The sequence below is a fragment of the Parambassis ranga genome, chromosome 6, assembly GCF_900634625.1.
Source record: "Parambassis ranga chromosome 6, fParRan2.1, whole genome shotgun sequence".
Lineage (NCBI taxonomy): Eukaryota > Metazoa > Chordata > Actinopteri > Ambassidae > Parambassis > Parambassis ranga.
Window position 1 is genome coordinate 9,047,564 of NC_041027.1, and position 20,065 is coordinate 9,067,628.

Below are 20,065 nucleotides of genomic sequence, written 5' to 3' on the forward strand. Positions count from 1 at the left end.
TTGTTTTCTGGATCTAATTATTTACATTTCTAAACATTAGGAAATCATATTTTCCATTGATTTGATTGAGTTGATTTTTATCTATTGTATTTTACTGCAGAGATTACACAGAAGCCATGATGGATACTGTTTGTATGCCTTTTATCAAGGTATTTTATTCTTAATCAAAAATGACAACCACCTTTAAATGAACAGTATGGAATATTTTACAGATTTTTTTCTCTATATTTACAAGTTTTATGTGCACAACTTACAGGCCATAAATAATTATGATAGATTGATTTTACATTACATTTGGTTTATATACAGATACACAGTCAAAAGATTTTGTAAGGAGACACAACAACTGTGAAAAAGGTTTTTCTCCTTGAAGTTTCCCCTCAGCATCAAACAGAACAGCTCTGAGAAGGACAATATAAATAGAAATCTATTTTCTCTGTCAGACTGAGTGGAATGCCCAGCTCCTGTAAAATGACTCAACAGAAATAAAGGACAAATTGATACTGATAAAGGATGTACAAGGGTGACAAGTAAGTCTAGGGCCTCAGGCAGAGGGAGTCAAATCTTAGAAAACCTAGTATTATACCTAATTTTGTTGTTCCCTCCTATATTTACATGCTTCATTATCATTCATACAGTATCATCACTGTCAAATGGCAACCACTAAGTTTCTTCTTCATCTAGGGGTACAGATAGAAGTCTAAGGGTGCCAAAATCAAGTGATTAAGACAAGCGTTGAAGGAGTTCCAAATCATGTTCCCTAATGGTGGCAATTACTTGGTTGGGTTCTTCACACTTTCCGCACAACCCCTCAGCGAGTTGAAATTGCACGTCCATGAAATGAGATTCTAAGGCCACAAACTTATCAATCACCCCAAATGTGTGCTCCAAATCCAGCAGTGTATTAAATGTGCTTTTTCCCATTTTCCAGGAGAACACAATTTGCATTCTGTACTATCTTCTTATCATTGTCATGTTTGAAAAGGGCTTGGATATCCAGCATGGCCTTTTGAATGTGCTGACCGAACCGGCTTGAGTCCTGTAGATAGCACAAAGAGGGAGCAGTTAGAGAGAAATAACACAAACAAAACACAGATGGATCTTTAATGTGCGCTTACTGTGTCAGGAGAGGAGAACTTGCTGGAGATGTGGAATGTGATGAGGTTTTCCCCAACAATGATATAAGACACACCATAACCATCATCAGCCACCTGGGGATACATATATTGTTATATTGAGAAGGACAGCAGGCCTGAACTGTATAAATGTGCATCTTGAAATGATCTCACTCACAGGGCCAAATCCACCTCCAGCGCCCACATATTTAGGGAACTTGTTGATGTCGACTAGATTGAGCTGCTGTTGTGCAGTCTGACTTGTGGACAGCTTCCAGGGCTCTGCAAGCACCTTGGAACAAAAACATTGTAGTATGCTGATTAAAATTTTGTCTATTTTGTCTTGAGCCAAAAGCCAGTAAAATAAAAAAGATGCTTATGGTGTAAACCTTTGTAAGAAATGGAGAGTCAACACCAAAGTATTTGGACACTATGTAGAGACAGAAGAGGTGACGATCGATACCAGAGCCTGTCATGGCCAGGCGATACATGTTCTGATGCTTTTCTGCTGCCTTCCGAAACAGTGCGAGTCTCTGGGCATTCTGATGGCATAAACAGCAGGTACACAGAATTAAAAAAAAAAACTTGGAACCAATCATATGACCTCACTACTCCATACGTGACAGTTCAGAGTCCAGGTCACTCACTCACTCACTCACACGCACACACACAAACAGACACACCGCCTGCAGGTCTTGGTCACCAAGTCCTAAACAGCACAAAGTTACCGCTACCATTGTGACCTTTATAATTTACATAAAGCATGCACCACACACGTGTTTATATTGTTTGTACATGTTTTAACATATATGACCTATAATTCTACACTCAATGGACCATTTATATGCATTCATGTTGATGTCCTTATCAGTTTTGTGTGCAGCCTACCGTTGCACCTGCATCCTCCATGGCTCTCACAAATGCAACAGACTCAGATGTGCAGGAGCGCACCGTCTCTGTCCGTCCGTCTCTGAACATACGAGTCATTGACGACTCATACGTCAGGCAGAACACTCTCTGGTCCTATAAAGTAGATGGTTTGGTGTTGAGGGCATACAATTCAATATAACTGCAATGCGCAAAACAAGTCAGTATTTTAGTAGATGACTGCAGGTCCTACCCTGAACTGTGCCAGCTGCAGAGCCAGCTGTATGAATGCATCAGGGCTAGTCCTGCACTTCTTAATCAGGCCTTTCCCAAATTCAGAGAACAGATAGGCATTGAAATCCACATCATCAGCTATCTGCTTGGCTGACAGGTATGAAGTTTCAATGACCTCCTGGCACTAAAAGAACAGAAAACAGAGTCATTCAGATCAAGTCAAATGTTCACAGTTAATCAATGTTATTAATCTCTTATTGTACCTCCTTTGAAATCTGCCACTGCAGTCGAGTGGGATGAGGCAGGCCTCTGTTCACATCGCCTTTACAGTGCCCTTCCTCTGTGTAGCCGAGGTGGAAGCAGTCTGTTGCAAGAACATACTGCACAGACAGACATTTATGGCTTCAGAGATCTGCTAGATTTGAATCAATGTTTTAAGATACCGTATAAGAACTATATTATGTACCTCCCACATGTGCCCTACAATTGGTGCATCCGCCCAGGAGTGTTCAGCATTTATACCTATTTTGCCATTTGGATAAGAGATCAAGGTGAAGGACTTGTCAAACCACCTGTGAGGAGAAAAAAAAAACATGTTTGTCAGGGATAAACACCACTGAGGCCCAGACACCATTCCCCTATCTTCACTGCCTACCTGTCGTAACATTTTCCATGCAGCAGGGACTTGGCATAACTGTCAAGTGAGTTGGTCTTTGCAGGATCATAACCTTGTGGCTCATCATCCAGTGTCAGGAAGAAGGCAGCTGACTCAATGGCATCCAGAGATGCCTTGTTTGCTCCCTGGCTAAAATACCTAATCCGAGCTCGAGCCCATGGGACTCTAAAGTGAGAATGAGATTATTAGCTGGTGGAAGTAAGTGTGTGTCCTCTGCAGTCTGTGTGTTAATACATACCTGTGTCCTGCAGTGAGAGCAGCTAGTTGAAGCTCTCCTGGTTGGGGTTCAGAGGTATCATTGAGGATCCTTTGAAACTGTGTTTCAAGCTCGCTAGGTAGGAGGTGGCGCCCCCCGGTGTACAACCACACTTGGAAGAACCGACCTTTGTGGTAGACCACCAGGTGCTTACGGTCAGTCAGGTGCTGCACAATATCTGCAGGGATTGTTTAGTCATGAAGAAAGATCAGAGACATAACAGGGATTAAAGTTACAAAACAATTAGAAGAACAATAGTTTAGAAACTAGCAAGACCTTGTTGAACAAGTAGCCCAAATACCCTCATCAATGCTGTCAAAGCAGGTATTTTAACAGCATTGATGACAGGAAAGGTGTTTATTTACCCCTTTAAATTATAGGCTTCACCTGTTTCAATGCCAGGAATGCGGGTGGTGTTAAACATCCTCTCCATCTGACTGGAACACATTGGTACAGTCCCTAAAGCTCTCAGCTGTAGAAATGAGATGATCAGAATTATCAGTAAGTTTAACACTGTGGGGGGAAAACTAAATGCGCAAACAAACAAAAGAAGACATGCTACCGGTGCATGTTCACCACGTTCCAGTTTGCGCCTGTACTGCAGCATGGCATGAACCACATTTCCAACCCGGGCGGCCTGGCGGTGTGTTGGGGTCACATACAGGAAGTCCTTCACAGGAGAAACATAACAAAATGCACCACATTGACAAATCAAACATATCAAACCATCAAAAAATCAAGCTGTTTTACACTTGATGTTCACCCTTTGCAGAAGGCTCCCTGTATTGTTACAATTAAAATAATACTTTACTCCACAAGCTCAACAACTTACCATCATATAGAAGTTACTGTTGACCATGATGGGACTCCTACCCTTGAGGTAGATGTACTCCTCCCACCAGTCACTTACCTGAAGAGGGTAGCAGGTAATTAATTTAATTAGGATTGGATCAAATCTGAGTTGTTCTACATTGTCAGCACTACTCACATAATTAGTTGCCCACCAGGATTTTAGGATTAGGTATCGCTGCAGCTGAGCTGCTTTGGTGTCCTTAAAGTCATTGGCCAGAATCTCCATTTGGTTGTACTGCTCATTGTTCAGCAGAGGACGGACTGATTCAAGGTACTGTGGAAAACAGACACAATATGATGCCAGGACAAGGGAACGGGTTTACATACAAACACACCTGATATAGTAGAGCAGGTAAAATACACAAACAGAAATCCTGGAAGACATCCAGGACAGGTGTGCAGCACAGAGGTGTGCCAGATATTTATTAGCTGCTGCACTACTGTCCATCACAGAGAAGAGGCAGTGTTATAGGAACACACATACCCTGTGAATTGTATCATCCACACTGGGAACAGGGAGTCTTGGTAAGGAGGCCTGGAAGCTGTAGAGCAGTGGTCTGCGCCCAGAAAACATCTTTACCAGGCTCTGGGGACAAACAATAAAGACCAAATATAACTGTCTGCAAAGTGAGTTACCTAGCAGGCAGACAATTCCTCAGCACAAATAAGAGATTTAGACAGATTAAGAGAGGTGAAGAAAGACATACCAGCCACACTTTGGTTGAAGTGCTCATTTTTCCATGTGATTCAAAAATCCATCCATGATAGGAGAGCAGGCCTTTAAGAGTATACCTCAGGAGATAGATGAGGAACAGCCATAGCCCAGTGGCAAACAGGATTGCACCCAGTACTGCACGGGTCTGCACTGACATACAGTCCCTGTCAACAATAAGACATACATGAAAGCATTTGAAGAAATGCAGAATAACTCACAAACCAAATACAATAACTGACAAAGGAAGAGGGGTCAAGGGGTCTACTGACCTGAGAGGTAGGTTTTCTTTGATGGCATCAATCATTCCTAGAGAGGGATCTATGCGGGTATACAAGGAACTCATCATGGCAATCACAACTATCAGCCAACTTGATGGACTGGCAGGGTACACTCCAGCCAACACACCATTCTGTCAGGAAATGATATTTACATCAGATTACTCATCATTACTACTGCTGTATTAAAATAAGCACATCTAGGGAAAATACTTTGAAATGCTGTACTTGAATGCTTGTTTTTAATGTATAGATGAATCTATATGTTGATATTAGGCGTTTGTACCTTGAATTGTATAGCTTTCTTTTTCCATGCTGTCACTCCTGACAGGTAGATGTTTCTGATGACCTCTTGACTCAATTTAAGGTCAACACCGTCTGGGCGCACGGTGAACTGGAAGCCCACCGCTTGATGCGCCTCCGCCATTGATGTATTCTAAAAGGACTAATGTCCATAATAACACAGAGAAAAAAATAGTTTATACTATATATATTTATACCCACACACATATACACATATATACACATATTTCAGCAATCTATATCTTCTGACATTTAAAGATATTTGAAACCTTGCTCCTAATTTCACTATTAGTTACAAACAAGTAATTATAAAACTAGGAAAGGGCATTTTCTGAAGAAAATGCAAGTTTGATTGCTACAGCTGAAGCATTGCTTTGAATGCTGATGTGAAGGATTGCTCTGAATTGCTGGAGAATCAGAGCAATTCAGAGGTTTGTATGCCTCTGTGTGGCAGCCTGTCACCATGGTAACATGGTAACGATTTGGAAGTAGAAAATTCTGAATACAAGTTTGATAGAGCAGCAGCTAATGGGCGTTTTAAGACTAAAATGGAGTCTGTAGCTTGAAATTTGTAGGAGGAGATACATTTGGCAGATGACACAGAAATTGCTTAATATTTTAAAAAACTATAATTTTTTGAAAAAACTTTAAGTTGACCTGGAATGTCCTCTGTGAGATGAACATTTTGATAGTTGAATGGCTAAAATCAATGTATGCTGAAGATACACTGCGCCAAAAAACTTATGGAGAAGACGAAAAGAAGAAGAAGAAAGCCTATTGCTTTGCACTTCAGGCAGGTTTGTTTCCACAGAACTCCTCAAAATATCCTGCTGTGTCTGTCTTTGAAACTGTTCACCAAACACCTTTATTGCTCAGAGTCATACAACAATTAAAGTTCTGAGCTGCGCTCTCGCACCGACAACGGCCTGAGTAGGAACATCTACCTTTAATCTAAATAACTTCCTGTGTCAGCCTGTCACCACTGTAACAGCCCTGACTGCCTGTATCTATGGCAACCTGAATGTTTATCAACTGCCCCTAACTGCACCTCTCTCTGTCCCCCTCCTTATGCGTTTACAATGTAAAAACACCCTCTAAACAACTTCTGTTTTTGTCCAAACCGAAGCCTTCAGACAAAAAATTTGGACACCATCAGAATCACCAGATGTTGCTCTACAACACAGTATAATTTTTATGACTATGATGTCAAACATACAGAAGGTAGCACTTATTTTGTGATTCTGGAGTCAGATCTACTAATTCCAACCTGTAACCCTTCTCCTTATGTCCTTGCAGATATGGCAAACAACAGATCATCAGCCAAATAATACCAATTACTGTAACTTTAAGTAGACAACAGCTTCCTCCCAGCATTTTCTTTAAGTTGAGTCTAACATCAATTTAACGTCACCAAGAGCTCTACCACCTCTACAGTCCCTGGGTTTACACTTCTCTGGTTTCTCTATCACGCAGAATGGAGTTCGCCCCAATACGCGCAGACATGCACACGACTCTCACGACTCTCTCTGCCTCTCTCTCTCTCTTTGAATAAACGCAATGAAGTTGCACTTATCACTCACTACTGTTGGTACTCACCACGAATCTGACTGTATGAAGAAATGTGTTGCTAAGATGTTAGCCTATTCTGCAGCTGTGTTTCTCGTTCTCCCCCTTTAGAAAAAGCTTAGTTATTTAAAAATTAAAAATAGTTGAAAAGAGAAAAATACAAGCACCCTTCTCCTAAAAAAGCTGAACAATTTGGTGGTTGAACTGTTTTAATAGCACAAAGTATGCAGGAGTTGAAATGTGCCGAAAAATGTACGGAAGAATAATAAAGAAAAAAAAGAATAAAGAGAAACTAGAGTTTGATTGCCTTGCAGCAATCAAACTAATTATGTACCTAAGGGTTCTTTTAGTGGCTCTGTTTGTCTCGTTTGCTCATGTGATAAAGCAGCTCACCAATGTGGAATTTGTGGTGTGTATAAAAAAATGAGAGTTATGTGAAGTTGAATGGGTTCTGTCATTGACCATAGTAAATCTAAACAAAAATATTTAGACTTCCTAAAGTGAGTGACTGGTCTTGTATTTCTTTTTCCATGTCATATGACTGAACAGTCACCAAGTGGGACAAAGTTCAATGGCCAGATATAGTGGTACACCGACTGAGCATGTGCACAGACCTCAGATGGGCATGAAAATATAAACACAGAGTACAATGTACAAAGAATGCCAAACCCTTAAGCTCTTTTAGAGAATACTGCGAATGTGTTTTAATCAAGTAAAGGACAGCTATTATTGTTATTGTGTGACCTCAAACTATATGACATTTACAACACAGTTCTTGAACTAAAATCTTTAACCAGATTTCTTTCAGTATTTTGACATTTTCACCCTCAACTGTTGGGCATGTGTGTGTGGTGTGTGTGTGTACTTATATGTATTACAGCATTCATACAATAGTTAATACACGTCCTGCATGCAGAAATATGTTAGAATGACAAAGAAAAAGCTGGCACATACCTTTCCTTTCTCAGACAGTGTTAGCCACTCAGCCAAGGGAAACCTCTGACTTTTGTGAAGCAGTGAAATTTCTCTGTGCTCAGGCTTGTTTGCTCTGTGTCCTTGAACTGGCTTTTCTCAGGTGGTGACCAGAGAGGTGCTCTCCAGCCCTCCCCTCCCTTTGTCCCCTTTCCTCTGCATCTCTCTCTCTCTCTCTCTCTCCCCCCTTTCTTTCTCCCCCGCTCCCTCTCTCACCCATGACATGTGTCTCTTTGTAACAAGACGCCAAAGAGCTGAGCCTCATGTGCTGTGAGTTCTCTGCTACAGTAAAGAAACTGAATCTGCTGCAGTGCTGTGATAGACTGTAACTGAGAGCCACGTGACCTTTCACCCAGTGAAAGGACAAGCACTGGCCTAATGTGTTAATATGAATATAAAAATATGGTAGTGATTGATGATAAGTTCAGATATCAGGATGGGTTTGTGTTCACAGAGACAAAATGTTGGAGGAAACATTTTAATGATATATTTCAGAATCAAATGGGATTTTGACTTTCACATAGAAACACATTGTGAATGCAAATTAGCAAACCTATACAGAAGTACATTGAAAAAACTTTATAATTGTATTCGGTGCTTTAGGTCTAAATATAACCTGCCCTTGGATACAAACCTTAAACCAAAAGACTCCACTTAAAGAATTTATTCACCTTATGTTTGAGAAAGACTTTAAATGAACACCATAACAATTAACCAAGCACACACAATATGTGCAAGTGTCCTGACCATGACATTATAAATAAAGATAAAATGTAGCTTCATAGCGGATGGGGATGGGGAGAGGAGGTAGAGCTCTGAGGGAGAAAGTTTGGAGATCCATTCTTGCAACAGAGTTGTGCTCAATACTTGGCATCAGGAGCTGATCATCCACAACTGTCCCCTGCCCGGCAAGCGCCGCTTTCTCAGTTCTGTGCACCTACAACATTAAATGATAATTTAATGTTTGTGTTATATAAAGGCTCATCCTGTTTCAGACCTTTACCTTTCCCCACTTCTGGGACTGCACACAGAATGATGTCACCACATTATTTGAGTTGTTCCCACCAATCACAAGCAGCTGGTCAGTGGCCCCCAGGCAGTACAGAGTAGGAAGGTCTGCATCAGCTCTGGTAAGTGTGGGAAGCAGCTCAGTCCATGTGTCTTTAAGAGATCGAGACAACATTTTCATTCACAAGAGATGAACTCTAAAGAGGGCAGACTGAGCTGAAGGAGGTTTACAGACAACAAGGTTCTTGTGCATGAGCTACTGTATCTGAGTTGGAAATAAATCCATGTTCCTCTTGCTAACCTTGCTTTGTGTTGTACTGCAGCAGCAGTTTCTCTCCGGTCCTCTGGATACTCCCCAGTACATAGATACAGTGTCCAAGGCTCGCAGCAAGGGGTACATCATGTGACAAAGACATGGTGAAATGGAAGTCAGTGAGAGGCAGCGAGGACACAAACCTGAGAAAGAGAGGGTACAAGAGCCAATTAAGGAAGAACCATTAAGGCAGCGAGCCTTAATGGTTCTTGGGTTGTTCGTAAAACAACTGTATTCCTGAAGAGGAATGTCACCATATTTAAAAGCTTGATCACCATCTTGTAAGCTTGTTGGTCATGCGCTTGAATGTTAATTTAAATGTAAAATGCTTGCACTTGCAAAGAGATACAAACCTCCATGTGTCCTTCCATGGATCATAACACTCAACAGCTGTGTAGAGAGCTGTGCTGGAGTCCGGAGTCACCAGAGAGTCCAAGTACCAACCTCCCACAGCATAAATACAGCCTTCACAGGCCACTGCACTGAAGTGCCTTCTGTGCTGTGGAAGAAACAGATGAAGAGTTTTTATTAGTGATAAAAAAAAGTAAAATAAAACAAGGGAAGAAAAATTAGGTCACCCATTAGAAGCTAAAGACAAATCTACCTTTATCAGAGGAGACGTGGCGACCCAGGTATGAGTGAAAGGGTTATACCTAAAGGAAGCCATGCTGAACTCCCAGCCTCTCTTTATACGCTGCCTGTAGCCTCCTATGATGTACAGGTAGTTATAAAGCACCACTGTAGTGAAACACCACTTATCAGCCCTAAAAGGAAGCTCTGTCAGTGCATGCCAGTCTCCGCTGTCCTCCGACCCTTTCAGCGTAAACACATAACGGGCAGATTCTGTTTCTAGGTCTTTCCAAGAGCTCAGGTTCTCTTTTCTGAGGCTGCAGAGATGTTGGTCTCCTTGTTTCCTCAAGTGGACAATGTCTTGTTTCTCATCATCACTCAGACATCTGAAGTAGAAATCAATGAGAAGAGATGGACACATTTAGGCTTCACTACATTATTAAGAATTGAACATACCTGATGATTTGTGGCAGCTCCAACATGTTTCTGCTCAGGTAAGTTAATACTGTCGTCTTCATCTCTGAAGAGAAGATCTCCTGAGAAAGACTCAGGTATGACAAGCAGTTAGATGGGTTGAGTTCATCTGCCAAGACTGATAGGCACTTTGAAAGGAAGGTCTCAGCCAGGAGATAGCTGCTGACCTCCAGAGTGAGCAAGGGACACAGAGGGAAGTATGAGATGTGGAACAGACATAGTGATATGGGAGATTCTGTAGTGGTTTGTATACCTGTATGTGTGCTGCCAGCTCCTCTTGAGGGACTTTAAAACTATTATTGAAGTAAAACTCAAGAAGATTGTGGAAGATGAAAGAGGACACGTGGTCCAGGTGGATAAGACTCTCTAAGGTCTCTCTCATTCTGGACTGGGACAAGGCTCTGAAGTATTCACTGCACTCTGAAAGTCTTTGAAGGTCCACCTTAAAAATAAGTTATTAAACCAAGTTATCCATGGCCTTCAGTAAGGTTGACATTACCCAGTACTGCTGATGATAACTGCATTATACTCACATGAAAGGCATGTGTGCTGGTTTGGACTGTAACCTTGGTTCCATCACCACGGTGATAAATGCGCAGCACCTCATTGTTTTTCCATTCCTCTGAGTCTGCTAAGCACAACTGTCTATCTGTGACACCTGAGGATGCTCTCCAGTTGATGACTCCAGGAAAAATATCAAAAAGCCTCCTAACAGCATGACTCAGCCACAAGTATAACCACTCAAAGAGTATCACAAAACATTGCCTGAGAGAATTCATCTCACTGAGATCTGTTTTCAATATTACCTCATTTTATCAGTTAAAACTTATTCAGAACAGCACTGCATAACCTCCACGGTCAGCCTGAAGAATTCCAACAACCAATGGAAAAATAAACAGTGGAAAAATAGGACAAGACATCATATTTAGTCCATGTACCCCCAGTTCGTCTTTTTCCCTGCCTCCTTCTCACTGTCATGTGCCAACTGAACAGACACCAAAACCGCAGTGGGAGATTGAAGATTATACCAATGTGTAAGGCAAGGTAAAAAAAGGCTGGGAAAACACACAACTCCTGTTTGTTCTCCAATAGATCAATCCAATTGAAAAAAAATGTCCCTCGTACTTCAAGCAGTGTTGACTTTTCTGACTGGTCTATTTCTGGCTCATGAAGGCGGGACAACTGCGTCCTCACTCTGCTCTAGACGTCATCACGGAGCACTCGGATTACTTTGCAGTTATATGAAAGTAATCTCATGTTTTTTTAAAACACATATAAGGACATACAGTGGCACACAGTCTAAGCAGATTTATTATCTTTTACATCACATTTTTAGTAGTGCAAAAACAGAAAGGCTTTGACAGAATACACTGAGACAATGCAGCGTTAAAAAACTACAGTGTTCCCAGGGAAGCTTTTAGTATCTCTGTATGAGACCATTTTTACACAGCTATGATGGAGACTCTAATGGCAGTGCATTAGGTCTAATCCAGAATCTAAATAAATAAAGAGTAATTAAGCTACAGCAAGTCATTCCAACACAGATTTCAGTTATTTGTGGATCCTGATCTTATTACATACAGGTGGACATATTAGTTCTAATACAGTGAGTAAGAATGTCACATGGTTGTTTCAAAGAAAAGCAAAGATTAAAAACACTGGTGTACAAACAAGCTGAAAAGTGTAGAAAATGTGTAATTACTGACAGATAGCTAAAATGGTTGATGATACTGAATATAACCTTCTTACTCTAAGTGCTAATCAAATGCTTAACAGTATTATTGAATACAACTAGTATTCCTCTATTACAAAAAAACCCTCAAGTAGTAATTTGTTGAATGTACCTTTTAACCAAACTTCATGGACTTTCACATGGTCTTCAGTAAAATTGGATGGAGTGTGATATCCTCTACAGGATATCGTTATAATCAGTCCTTATGGACTCTATACACCATAATGCAAAACAAAAATCACAAGAGAAGTGAGGTAGAATAACTACAAAAACTCACTAAAACCATAGAGCTCATCAGAATTGGCTATTACAGTGAGATTTTCAGTCTGAAATTAAAACATGGTAATTTTCTGGAAATGCTGGCCAATTCTGACCTAAAAGACAAACATGCCAAATTTTAAAAAGTGGTCCAAAGATGAGATGACACGGTCAAAACTAAACAAATATTCAGCAAACCACCGGGCCGGTACTCTCTGTCTCTAGTGGGTCAGGCTAAACTAAAGCAGTGAAAACAAGGGGGGGGGGTGTTCAAAGATCAACTGTTACCTGTGAAACGGGTGCGCCAAAAAAAATACCCCCATTAGCACTTGGTACATTCCTCCTGATAAAAGTTTGGTCGAACCAGAATGCATCTACTAATAAATCGACCAGTCGACCGGGAGATTATAGCCCTAAATTACACACTGTGGTGCTTATATAAAATGGATTGCTTGAAGGCTTTGACCGTGCATTATCTTATCATTGACCTGCATAGCTTAAAAAAGTCATGTTTGGAAAGTATCTAGTCAGAAAAATGGCTTGAAGTTTGAAGAATGATGAAAACAAATAAATGAGACGGTGCATTCTGACTGGCGCATCGAATCAGGTGAAGAGTTTCTTTTGCTTGAAGTAGGCATCAAAACGACACTGGGCATAGTCCTGCAAAAATACATTTGTTTACTAGGAGTTGAAGTAAATGTCTGGCTTTTTTGTGTGTTTATGTTCTTAGATTCAGTTATATGATTCACTCAAAGAAGGGAAATATAGCATTAAAAGTAAGTACACCTGATGAAATTAGAATCAGATGTTCTAGTTACAGATGTTAAAATTCTCCTTAGTTATGGCCACTCCAGCCAATTCAGAAAAAAAAGAGCAGACCACATGACACAAAAAGAAGTAAATGTTGCAACTACTGTTGTAAACGTACATGTATCTGCAAACAGAACAAATATAAGATTGCCATAAAAAGCCCAAAGCAAAGGTGTCCTTTGGACACTGTAATAGGCACAGACAAAACAAACGATGTGTGTGGTCTGTCTTTGATTACTGTAGTCATCACATTAAAGAGTGATTAAAAATAATGTGAAGCCATCTGACTGAAAGTTAACATTTGAGGTTAAGGGTGTAGTTACTACTACTACTAATATTCTATATAAATGACAGAAAAAAAAGATCTTGGAAGTTTAAATATATTACCTTCATCACCTCCTCAAAGAGGGCTTACATATGCTTGCAAAGACAAAAAAATCAAACTTCTTACCATGTAGCCAAACTCAATCTTGGATATCTTGGCTTGAATGATGGACCAGAGTCCCCAGAGAAAGTGTGATGCTAATGCATATCTAGAGTTTAAAACAAAACGAAAGAATGTCATGAACCTGATACCATAACTGTCACGGAACATTCCATAACCATGACTCACATTCATTGCTGCAATTTCATTTAACACTGCGTCACCTGTTTGCTTCAATAATCATATCCTCTTCGATCTGTGTCTTGTCCCCAGAAATATCAGAGTATCTTTTTTGTTCTGCCAAATAACTTCTGATAAAAAGAAGCTGAAATAAGAAGCAAATGATTTGTGGCATGTTAATAAATGCATTAAAAGTATTTATTTATTTACTACAACTTAACTTCTGTGATTTGTTTACTGCACATTAACTACATTTGCTGCCTTTGATGTATAGTGGATCCCCCTAATGAACTCGAAATTGCATTTACAAGATTCACCATTAGATGGCCCTGCATAACCAAAACAAACTCTACTGTGCCTTATTGATGAGACCGAGATGAAAAATCTGCATTGTGGTTAACCTGTTTTCTGCCTCTTTACAATGCAGCATGGTGGTGGAATTTAAGCACTGTTAAAATTAGTCAAGGAATGCTATGTGTGATGACTGACCTGCTGCTCTCTGGTTGGATAGTTCTCCGGCGTGGCTTTGTAAAAGGGCCACTCGTTGTAGGTGTAGTCATACATCCACTCACAGAAATGGTTACCAAAGTCAAAACCCCTGCACAAACAAAAACATTATATTATTCACTTTAAAAGACAATGCACAGCCTAAATCACAGATGTCTCAACATAAGATACTGGATACTGCAGATATACAAATAATTTGATTAGCTGAACCAAAACGGCATCTGATCACCAAAACCAAACCAATGTGTACATCAAATAATATCAATAAGAGTTCATGTGATACCTGTAGTTGTAACTGCTGTATTCAAAGTCAATCAGCATGAGTGTATCTGTTGAGGTGTGGTCATGGTCTTCTAGCACAAGAATGTTACCTGCAGCAGCAAAACAAGAGAGGAAACTACCGTGATCCACACTGCTGAATTACACTCTAATTATTCCAGTTCACAAGAATATGAATCGTTCAGACTAAACACACAGATTGTTTTACTTGTGCTTGTTTAAGCTCATGTGTAAATAAATCTTTTCCTACAAATAAACTGATGATATATACTCCTTTGCACATTGCTGGTCTTCTGTTAAATTTAATAACTGATGCTTAGCTTATATCAACATCAAACGCTGCAGATGCTCTTGTGGCTTAGGTAAGTGAATCCCAGTCATAGGCTTACGAAATAGGTTTAATGTTCAGATGTCTACATACTTTAGCTCAGGTTTGTGTAGGTTCAGCTGAGGTGACTGTCTCACTTGTGAGACTCTAATTTACCATGAGAAACCTGAATCTCTGCCTGCCATCTCATCTAAATCAGTGACGTGTTTCCACATAGTGGATGATGCATTTGAATATCAGCTGCACCTATTTATAAGTCTGCCCAAGCCCATTAGAGCCAGAGGGTGGATCAATCAGACTGAAATAAAGGTGTGAGGACAGGGAAGGGAGTGATGACAGGAAGACTAACAACTTTACCTTCTTGGACGTCATTATGGCAAAACACCACCGGTGAAGGAGTTGCTGCCAGTAGTGCACTGTTGTGGAAACAAGAGTCAGAGGAACAGAGGTGAAAGAGAGCACAGAGAATGAGTTGGTCAGTGTCACATTATGGCAAACAAGACACTTGAGTATCAATTAAAAAACTACAAATGCACTACTACATCCTTGTCCTAAATACAGATGTCCTACATCTTTTATTCCTTTAACACTGTAAAGATGGACTAAACTATGTAACATGTAAAAAGTTAAGAAAACAGTCTTGTGTAACATGATGTTCTTTCAACTCAGATAAGTTTGATGACAGCTGACTGCACCAAGACACAGGCCTTTAATGGCAGAGTAGTACATATCTATAAGATAACATCCATTCATAGATAAACAGAACCAATAAACAGGTCTGATTCTCTGTTAGTCCGGACGTCAGACTGTGTGAACAGTGTCGTGGTGGCACTGGGACAAAGGTCAGCCATTACAGAGGTAAGAGACACACAGCTTAATCTGTCCCTATGATTAAATGCTTGGTTGTATTAACTTTTTTACAGCCTTGTTACAGTGTTATTAATGATCCTTCGTCTGATAGTGAGGACATACTGTCTAAATATCTATAGAAATCAGAAAGCTGAATGTCAGTTTGAATGTAGCAAAAAGGTAATTGTAGCCTACAATTTAAAGGTTTGTACACAGGAAAAAAATTAATGTAATGTATACAGGATTTAGGATAGACTTATCCTACCTTGTGGACACAAACGGTAGTGGACATCATAGATACAGATGCCCCTATATAAATAAAAATACAAAATCTTAAGCCTCTCTTTAAATTCATAGTTCATAGTGTTTTGGTTGCTGTGACCATGGCCATGCAGAGAACTAATTGCTGGATATGTGGACATCTTTGCAGAGCCTTAATCCCCCTCCAACAACTAAACTTACATCACATGGATCCTGGCACAGATACAGACACATTATTCTAAATTCATTTAATCAGATGAGGACAGTGTTACCTTGCTACCTCACCATCAGACAGAAGAGAAGCGCATTTGTATTTAATTATGTCCCTATAATGTTTTCCTTTCATCTGATATAGAATAATTTTTGTATTATTTATAACCAGGGGTTTTTGTTGGCTACATAATTTGTCTCTTGCAAATATGAAAGTAGTAGCTAGTAAAGTGAGATGGCCCTTACAAACATCTAGCTGGCAATTGGTTAAGGAGATTGCAGAGATTGCACAACTTCCCTGCTATCAATCTTCACAGGTATTTTGAAACACAGGTACACGTTTGACCGGGCTGACACTGTGTTTCCACTCTATGTATGCCATATGCATAAAGACACTCTTTATTTGGTTGCATCCCAACTCACCGGAGATTCTCTAGCTCAGCAGGCAGGTCCAACTTCATCAACTTCTTGTACTTCTTCACATGTGCTTCACGTGTAAAATTTATCTTTATCACTTGATCCATGTATCTAGAAAAGTAGCGGAATTATATTTTACTGTAAAATAGTAATCTGATTTTATTAATAGAAAGACAGCCATATACTTCCTTACCTGTTAATGGTCCCAAACAGCCACTTGGGCTCTTTGTTAAAGGGCATAACCATTTCATGGAAATGAGCCAACTTGGTGGCAATCTCAGCCGAGATGCCTGGATCTGAAAGCTGATTGGTGTGCATGCGTGTGTTCTGAAAAAAAAAAAACATTGATTTTCCAATAACCTGCTTTATTGCATGAAAGTATACTTCTATACAACCTCATTTATAAACACACAAAACTCAGATACGAATAAGAGCCATGGGAAAAAGTACTATGTGTGCATTGATGTGAGCAATAAGGTACATATACCGGTAAATACTGTTCTAACCGGCCCTCGGGAAAGATGCCATAAAGTTTGGGCCCCAAACTTCTTTCTGCAAGAATGGCAAACATCACACTTTCCAATACCAGGGAGTCCACACCCTGCATCAGAAAAGACAGGAAGGTCAGAGCTCACTGACTGCAATAACAGTACATGATTTCCTCCCATAATACCATAACATTGCAGAAAAACACACTCATTCACATGTAAACAGACAAACCAACCTGTAAGATGGCACCATAGACTCTGAGGAGCACTTGGCGAGGTTCCTCTCCCACACTGTGCACATGGTCAGGCAAACTACACAGATACAGTAGATTACTGAGCCCTCCGCTGCAAAACAAAAACACCAGTGTTATCACATTGTACCAACTCAGCATGACTGCAGTCTTTGACACCAGTAAACACAAACAAGCACAATATACACTTGAATACATCTTTGAATTCCAAGTCCTTCACAACCCTTACAACAATTTGATAATTGCATAATAATTGATCAGTATTGTTCCTTGCGATGGGGTGGCTGTGGCTCAGGTGGTAAGAGCGGTTGTGCAATATCCACAAGTTTGGCAGTTTTATCCCCCACCATGTGTGCATTCTGACGTGTCCCTGGGCAAGAGGTACCAGTGCCTCTGCTATACAAAGACCAATCACACTGGCGGTCGTGCATAATCATCCCGGAAGACTGTTCTTAAGCTACGGAAGGGCTGAACTGCCACAGTAGAATTCACTATACCGTTATAACGATGATAATTTATTGTTATATAGTTCTATACTTTTTACGTTTTACCGTGATAGTGATAAAAAAAATCTACTGTGGCAGTTGAGCGCTTCCGTATGAAGATCACACAGCATTGTTTGTTCAACTTTACAGAACGGGTTATTACACACACACACACACACTGAACTATTCTATGGTTGTCATAAGGATGCTCTTGTGTTGTTATCTTATGTACGTATAGCGGTAATTTTGTACCTGACGATGCTGATTTGAAAATCTCTCTCTTGGATGGTCTTCCACGACCCTGACAGAAAATCTCGACACCAAGCATGGGCCCTGCCCCTGGTGTCCCGGTCCACCTCCTCGCTTCTCCCATCCCGAAAAGACTCTGCCTCCGAGTCGTCATCACAGTTGGTCAAAAACAGAGGACTCGGGGTTTTAAGGTTTCTCTCGCTGAGAACAAGCGTGTTTTCCGTCCGCTTCTTCTCCGCTGGAGGATTTATGTCTTCCGCGGTGACAGCGGGAATGTTGCTGCTGTAAAGACCCGGCCCTGGTTTGTCTGTTTTGTCCAAGCCCTTCTCGCCACTGGTCACATTTCGGCTGGGCTGCATCGCGAGGCTCCTGGCAAAGAGTAAAGGAACACTGGCGTGAACTGTCAGTCTGAGGAGGCTGGAAGGAGGGCCGGCTGACAAACGCAGTTGGCCGGTAAAGCTACTTAACCGGATGAGCCAAACATGGCTGGGAAGTCTGAAACGCATGGGAGGCGGTTGACAGCGCACGTATCGTATAACAGCCCTACCAATTTAATCACCTCACACGCGCAGCGCAGTCGACCGTTGGTTTGGACTGAGCCCTATGACTGAGCCAAGCTCAGGACCCAACGGCCAATCAGAATTCAGGTTTGAGATCACAAGCCAATGTAATTGCTCCTTGCTGAATCCACGTTAGCTTCCGGTTGGCTGAAGGATTATGGGAAATGAAGTGTTTACGTGTTGTCTTAATGAGGATAGTCACAGTTCTATTTATATTAATAAATAAGCAACTATTTTACGGAAGCGTATTGCATTCACTTGAGTAAAAAATAAATCCTGTTTTTACCAGAAATATTTTCTGTTTTATGAGAAAATTTCTGTTTTTACCAGCTATTATTTCTGTACTGTTTTACGTACTGTAAAGGCCAGTTTGTTTACCAAACCCCCTCCGTTTTTTATGGAAAAAAAACAAAAAACCAAAATAATTTCCATAAAATACATTCCATGTAGTATTTGATTACTATTATACTAAGAGCCTTTGATGTGTCAATGATTGACAGTAACATTGATTTTGATGCATTGTTTTTTTTTTTTGCAGTGGCATTTTTAACACAAAACTCACACTTATGATCCTCGGGACAAAAAATGTACCCACCTTAAAAACTGCTGTAAAAATATGACATATTTTTTTCACACTTTAAATGACTCTTTTAAAGCAACTTAAAGCCTGAAATATACATATCAAATATTAATTATATTTTCAGGATTTTAACCCTTTAAAGGCCAGTTGTTTACCAAAACTCCTTTTTTTTAAATCAGGAAAACCACAAAATCAAAATAATTTCCATAAAACATTTGAATTATTGTTATTATGAATTATTATGATTAGACCCTGAGATGGGCCAGTGATTGGCAGTAACACTGATTTTAATACATTGTTTTATTTATCTATTTTATTTTGCAGTGCCAGATAAGCATTCAGAGTTCCTTTCACTGGAACTAAAGGACCAAGCCCAGCTCCTGAAAAAAACAACCCCACACCATAATTCCCCCTCCACTAAACTTTACATTTTGCACAATACAGTCAGACAAGGCAACTGGCAACTGCCAAACCTAGACTCATCCATCAGATTGCCAGTTGGAGAAGCATGATTCGTTACTCCAAAGAGCACGTCTCCACTGCTCTAGAGTCCAGTGGCGCTTGGTGTCAGATGCAGTGGTTTACTGTTTGATTCCCTGATGTTGTATCTGAGCCAGTTTGAGCGAGATCTCTTGTCCACTGCTTTGCAAGAGACTCTAGTTGGTGATGATCAAGATGAACTTCTTGGTCTCATGGATCGCATGGGAGTAAGAACAGTCCCATCACAAGACAACCTGAAAGCTGTGCTTTTCCAAGTGGCCCACAAACAAATAATACAGCAACCAAAATATGCACTGGATAATATAGCAGTTGCAGGACCACCTCTGAGGCAGTGTTTCCAAAGTGTGCAAGAAATGATGATGATCTTAAACCAACAACGCAAAAGGTGTTAAAACTGATTACAGCCTCTCCAGCTACTCCAGCCGAGAACCAATCTCTCCGGTTCTTAAATCAATACATCAGTGGACTGTCATGTTGGCCTCCGGAAGATGTTGCGATTT

The 20,065-nt window shown here is 40.4% G+C and overlaps 3 protein-coding genes across 4 annotated transcripts; all 3 read right to left on the reverse strand.

Moving 5' to 3' along the window:
- Window positions 1-124: 124 nt before the first annotated feature.
- cpt1b (carnitine palmitoyltransferase 1B (muscle)) lies at window positions 125-7,980 on the reverse strand. Its single transcript, XM_028407867.1, has 19 exons — window positions 7,814-7,980; window positions 5,277-5,435; window positions 4,985-5,124; window positions 4,708-4,879; window positions 4,485-4,586; window positions 4,137-4,274; window positions 3,981-4,058; window positions 3,711-3,818; window positions 3,536-3,620; window positions 3,131-3,326; window positions 2,872-3,057; window positions 2,683-2,788; window positions 2,480-2,596; window positions 2,236-2,400; window positions 2,004-2,138; window positions 1,505-1,657; window positions 1,294-1,407; window positions 1,119-1,211; window positions 125-1,039 (listed from the first exon to the last, which is right to left on the reverse strand). The coding sequence occupies exons 2-19, from the start codon at window positions 5,415-5,417 to the stop codon at window positions 905-907; spliced, it is 2,364 nt and encodes a 787-aa protein (XP_028263668.1). The 5' UTR covers window positions 5,418-5,435; window positions 7,814-7,980; the 3' UTR covers window positions 125-904.
- Window positions 7,981-8,295: 315 nt separating this feature from the next.
- On the reverse strand, window positions 8,296-11,345 carry LOC114437441 (kelch-like protein 38). Of its 2 annotated transcripts, XM_028408130.1 has the most exons (8): window positions 10,730-11,345; window positions 10,450-10,638; window positions 10,179-10,363; window positions 9,757-10,108; window positions 9,506-9,651; window positions 9,141-9,295; window positions 8,835-8,992; window positions 8,296-8,768 (listed from the first exon to the last, which is right to left on the reverse strand). In XM_028408130.1, the coding sequence occupies exons 1-8, from the start codon at window positions 10,973-10,975 to the stop codon at window positions 8,586-8,588; spliced, it is 1,614 nt and encodes a 537-aa protein (XP_028263931.1). In that variant the 5' UTR covers window positions 10,976-11,345; the 3' UTR covers window positions 8,296-8,585. The 2 variants fall into 2 exon arrangements, with proteins under 2 accessions (XP_028263931.1, XP_028263933.1); XM_028408132.1 differs by lacking the exon at window positions 10,730-11,345 and having other exon boundaries at window positions 10,179-10,355; window positions 10,450-10,585.
- A 144-nt stretch (window positions 11,346-11,489) lies between these two features.
- On the reverse strand, window positions 11,490-18,513 carry chkb (choline kinase beta). Its single transcript, XM_028408571.1, has 11 exons — window positions 17,928-18,513; window positions 17,176-17,284; window positions 16,939-17,052; window positions 16,645-16,778; window positions 16,458-16,562; window positions 15,072-15,130; window positions 14,391-14,478; window positions 14,090-14,198; window positions 13,645-13,745; window positions 13,448-13,529; window positions 11,490-12,846 (listed from the first exon to the last, which is right to left on the reverse strand). The coding sequence occupies exons 1-11, from the start codon at window positions 18,428-18,430 to the stop codon at window positions 12,790-12,792; spliced, it is 1,461 nt and encodes a 486-aa protein (XP_028264372.1). The 5' UTR covers window positions 18,431-18,513; the 3' UTR covers window positions 11,490-12,789.
- Window positions 18,514-20,065: the final 1,552 nt, after the last annotated feature.

What these genes read in the sequence shown, in the direction of transcription:
- cpt1b (XM_028407867.1), bottom strand. Translation starts at nt 5,417, where the DNA reads ATGGCGGAGGCGCATCAAGCGGTGGGCTTCCAGTTCACCGTGCGCCCA. An exon ending in ACAGTAACTTCTATATGATG is followed by an intron (nt 3,819 to 3,980) that starts GTAAGTTGTTGA and finishes TCTCCTGTGAAG; the next exon opens with GACTTCCTGTATGTGACCCC. An exon ending in CATGGAAAATGTTACGACAG is followed by an intron (nt 2,789 to 2,871) that starts GTAGGCAGTGAA and finishes TTCTCCTCACAG; the next exon opens with GTGGTTTGACAAGTCCTTCA.
- LOC114437441 (XM_028408130.1), bottom strand. Translation starts at nt 10,975, where the DNA reads ATGAATTCTCTCAGGCAATGTTTTGTGATACTCTTTGAGTGGTTATAC. An exon ending in AGCTGGCAGCACACATACAG is followed by an intron (nt 10,364 to 10,449) that starts GTATACAAACCA and finishes CTCACTCTGGAG; the next exon opens with GTCAGCAGCTATCTCCTGGC. An exon ending in GAGCTGCCACAAATCATCAG is followed by an intron (nt 10,109 to 10,178) that starts GTATGTTCAATT and finishes TTTCTACTTCAG; the next exon opens with ATGTCTGAGTGATGATGAGA.
- chkb (XM_028408571.1), bottom strand. Translation starts at nt 18,430, where the DNA reads ATGCGTTTCAGACTTCCCAGCCATGTTTGGCTCATCCGGTTAAGTAGC. An exon ending in TACAGCAGTTACAACTACAG is followed by an intron (nt 14,199 to 14,390) that starts GTATCACATGAA and finishes TTGTTTGTGCAG; the next exon opens with GGGTTTTGACTTTGGTAACC. An exon ending in ATGATTATTGAAGCAAACAG is followed by an intron (nt 13,530 to 13,644) that starts GTGACGCAGTGT and finishes TTTAAACTCTAG; the next exon opens with ATATGCATTAGCATCACACT.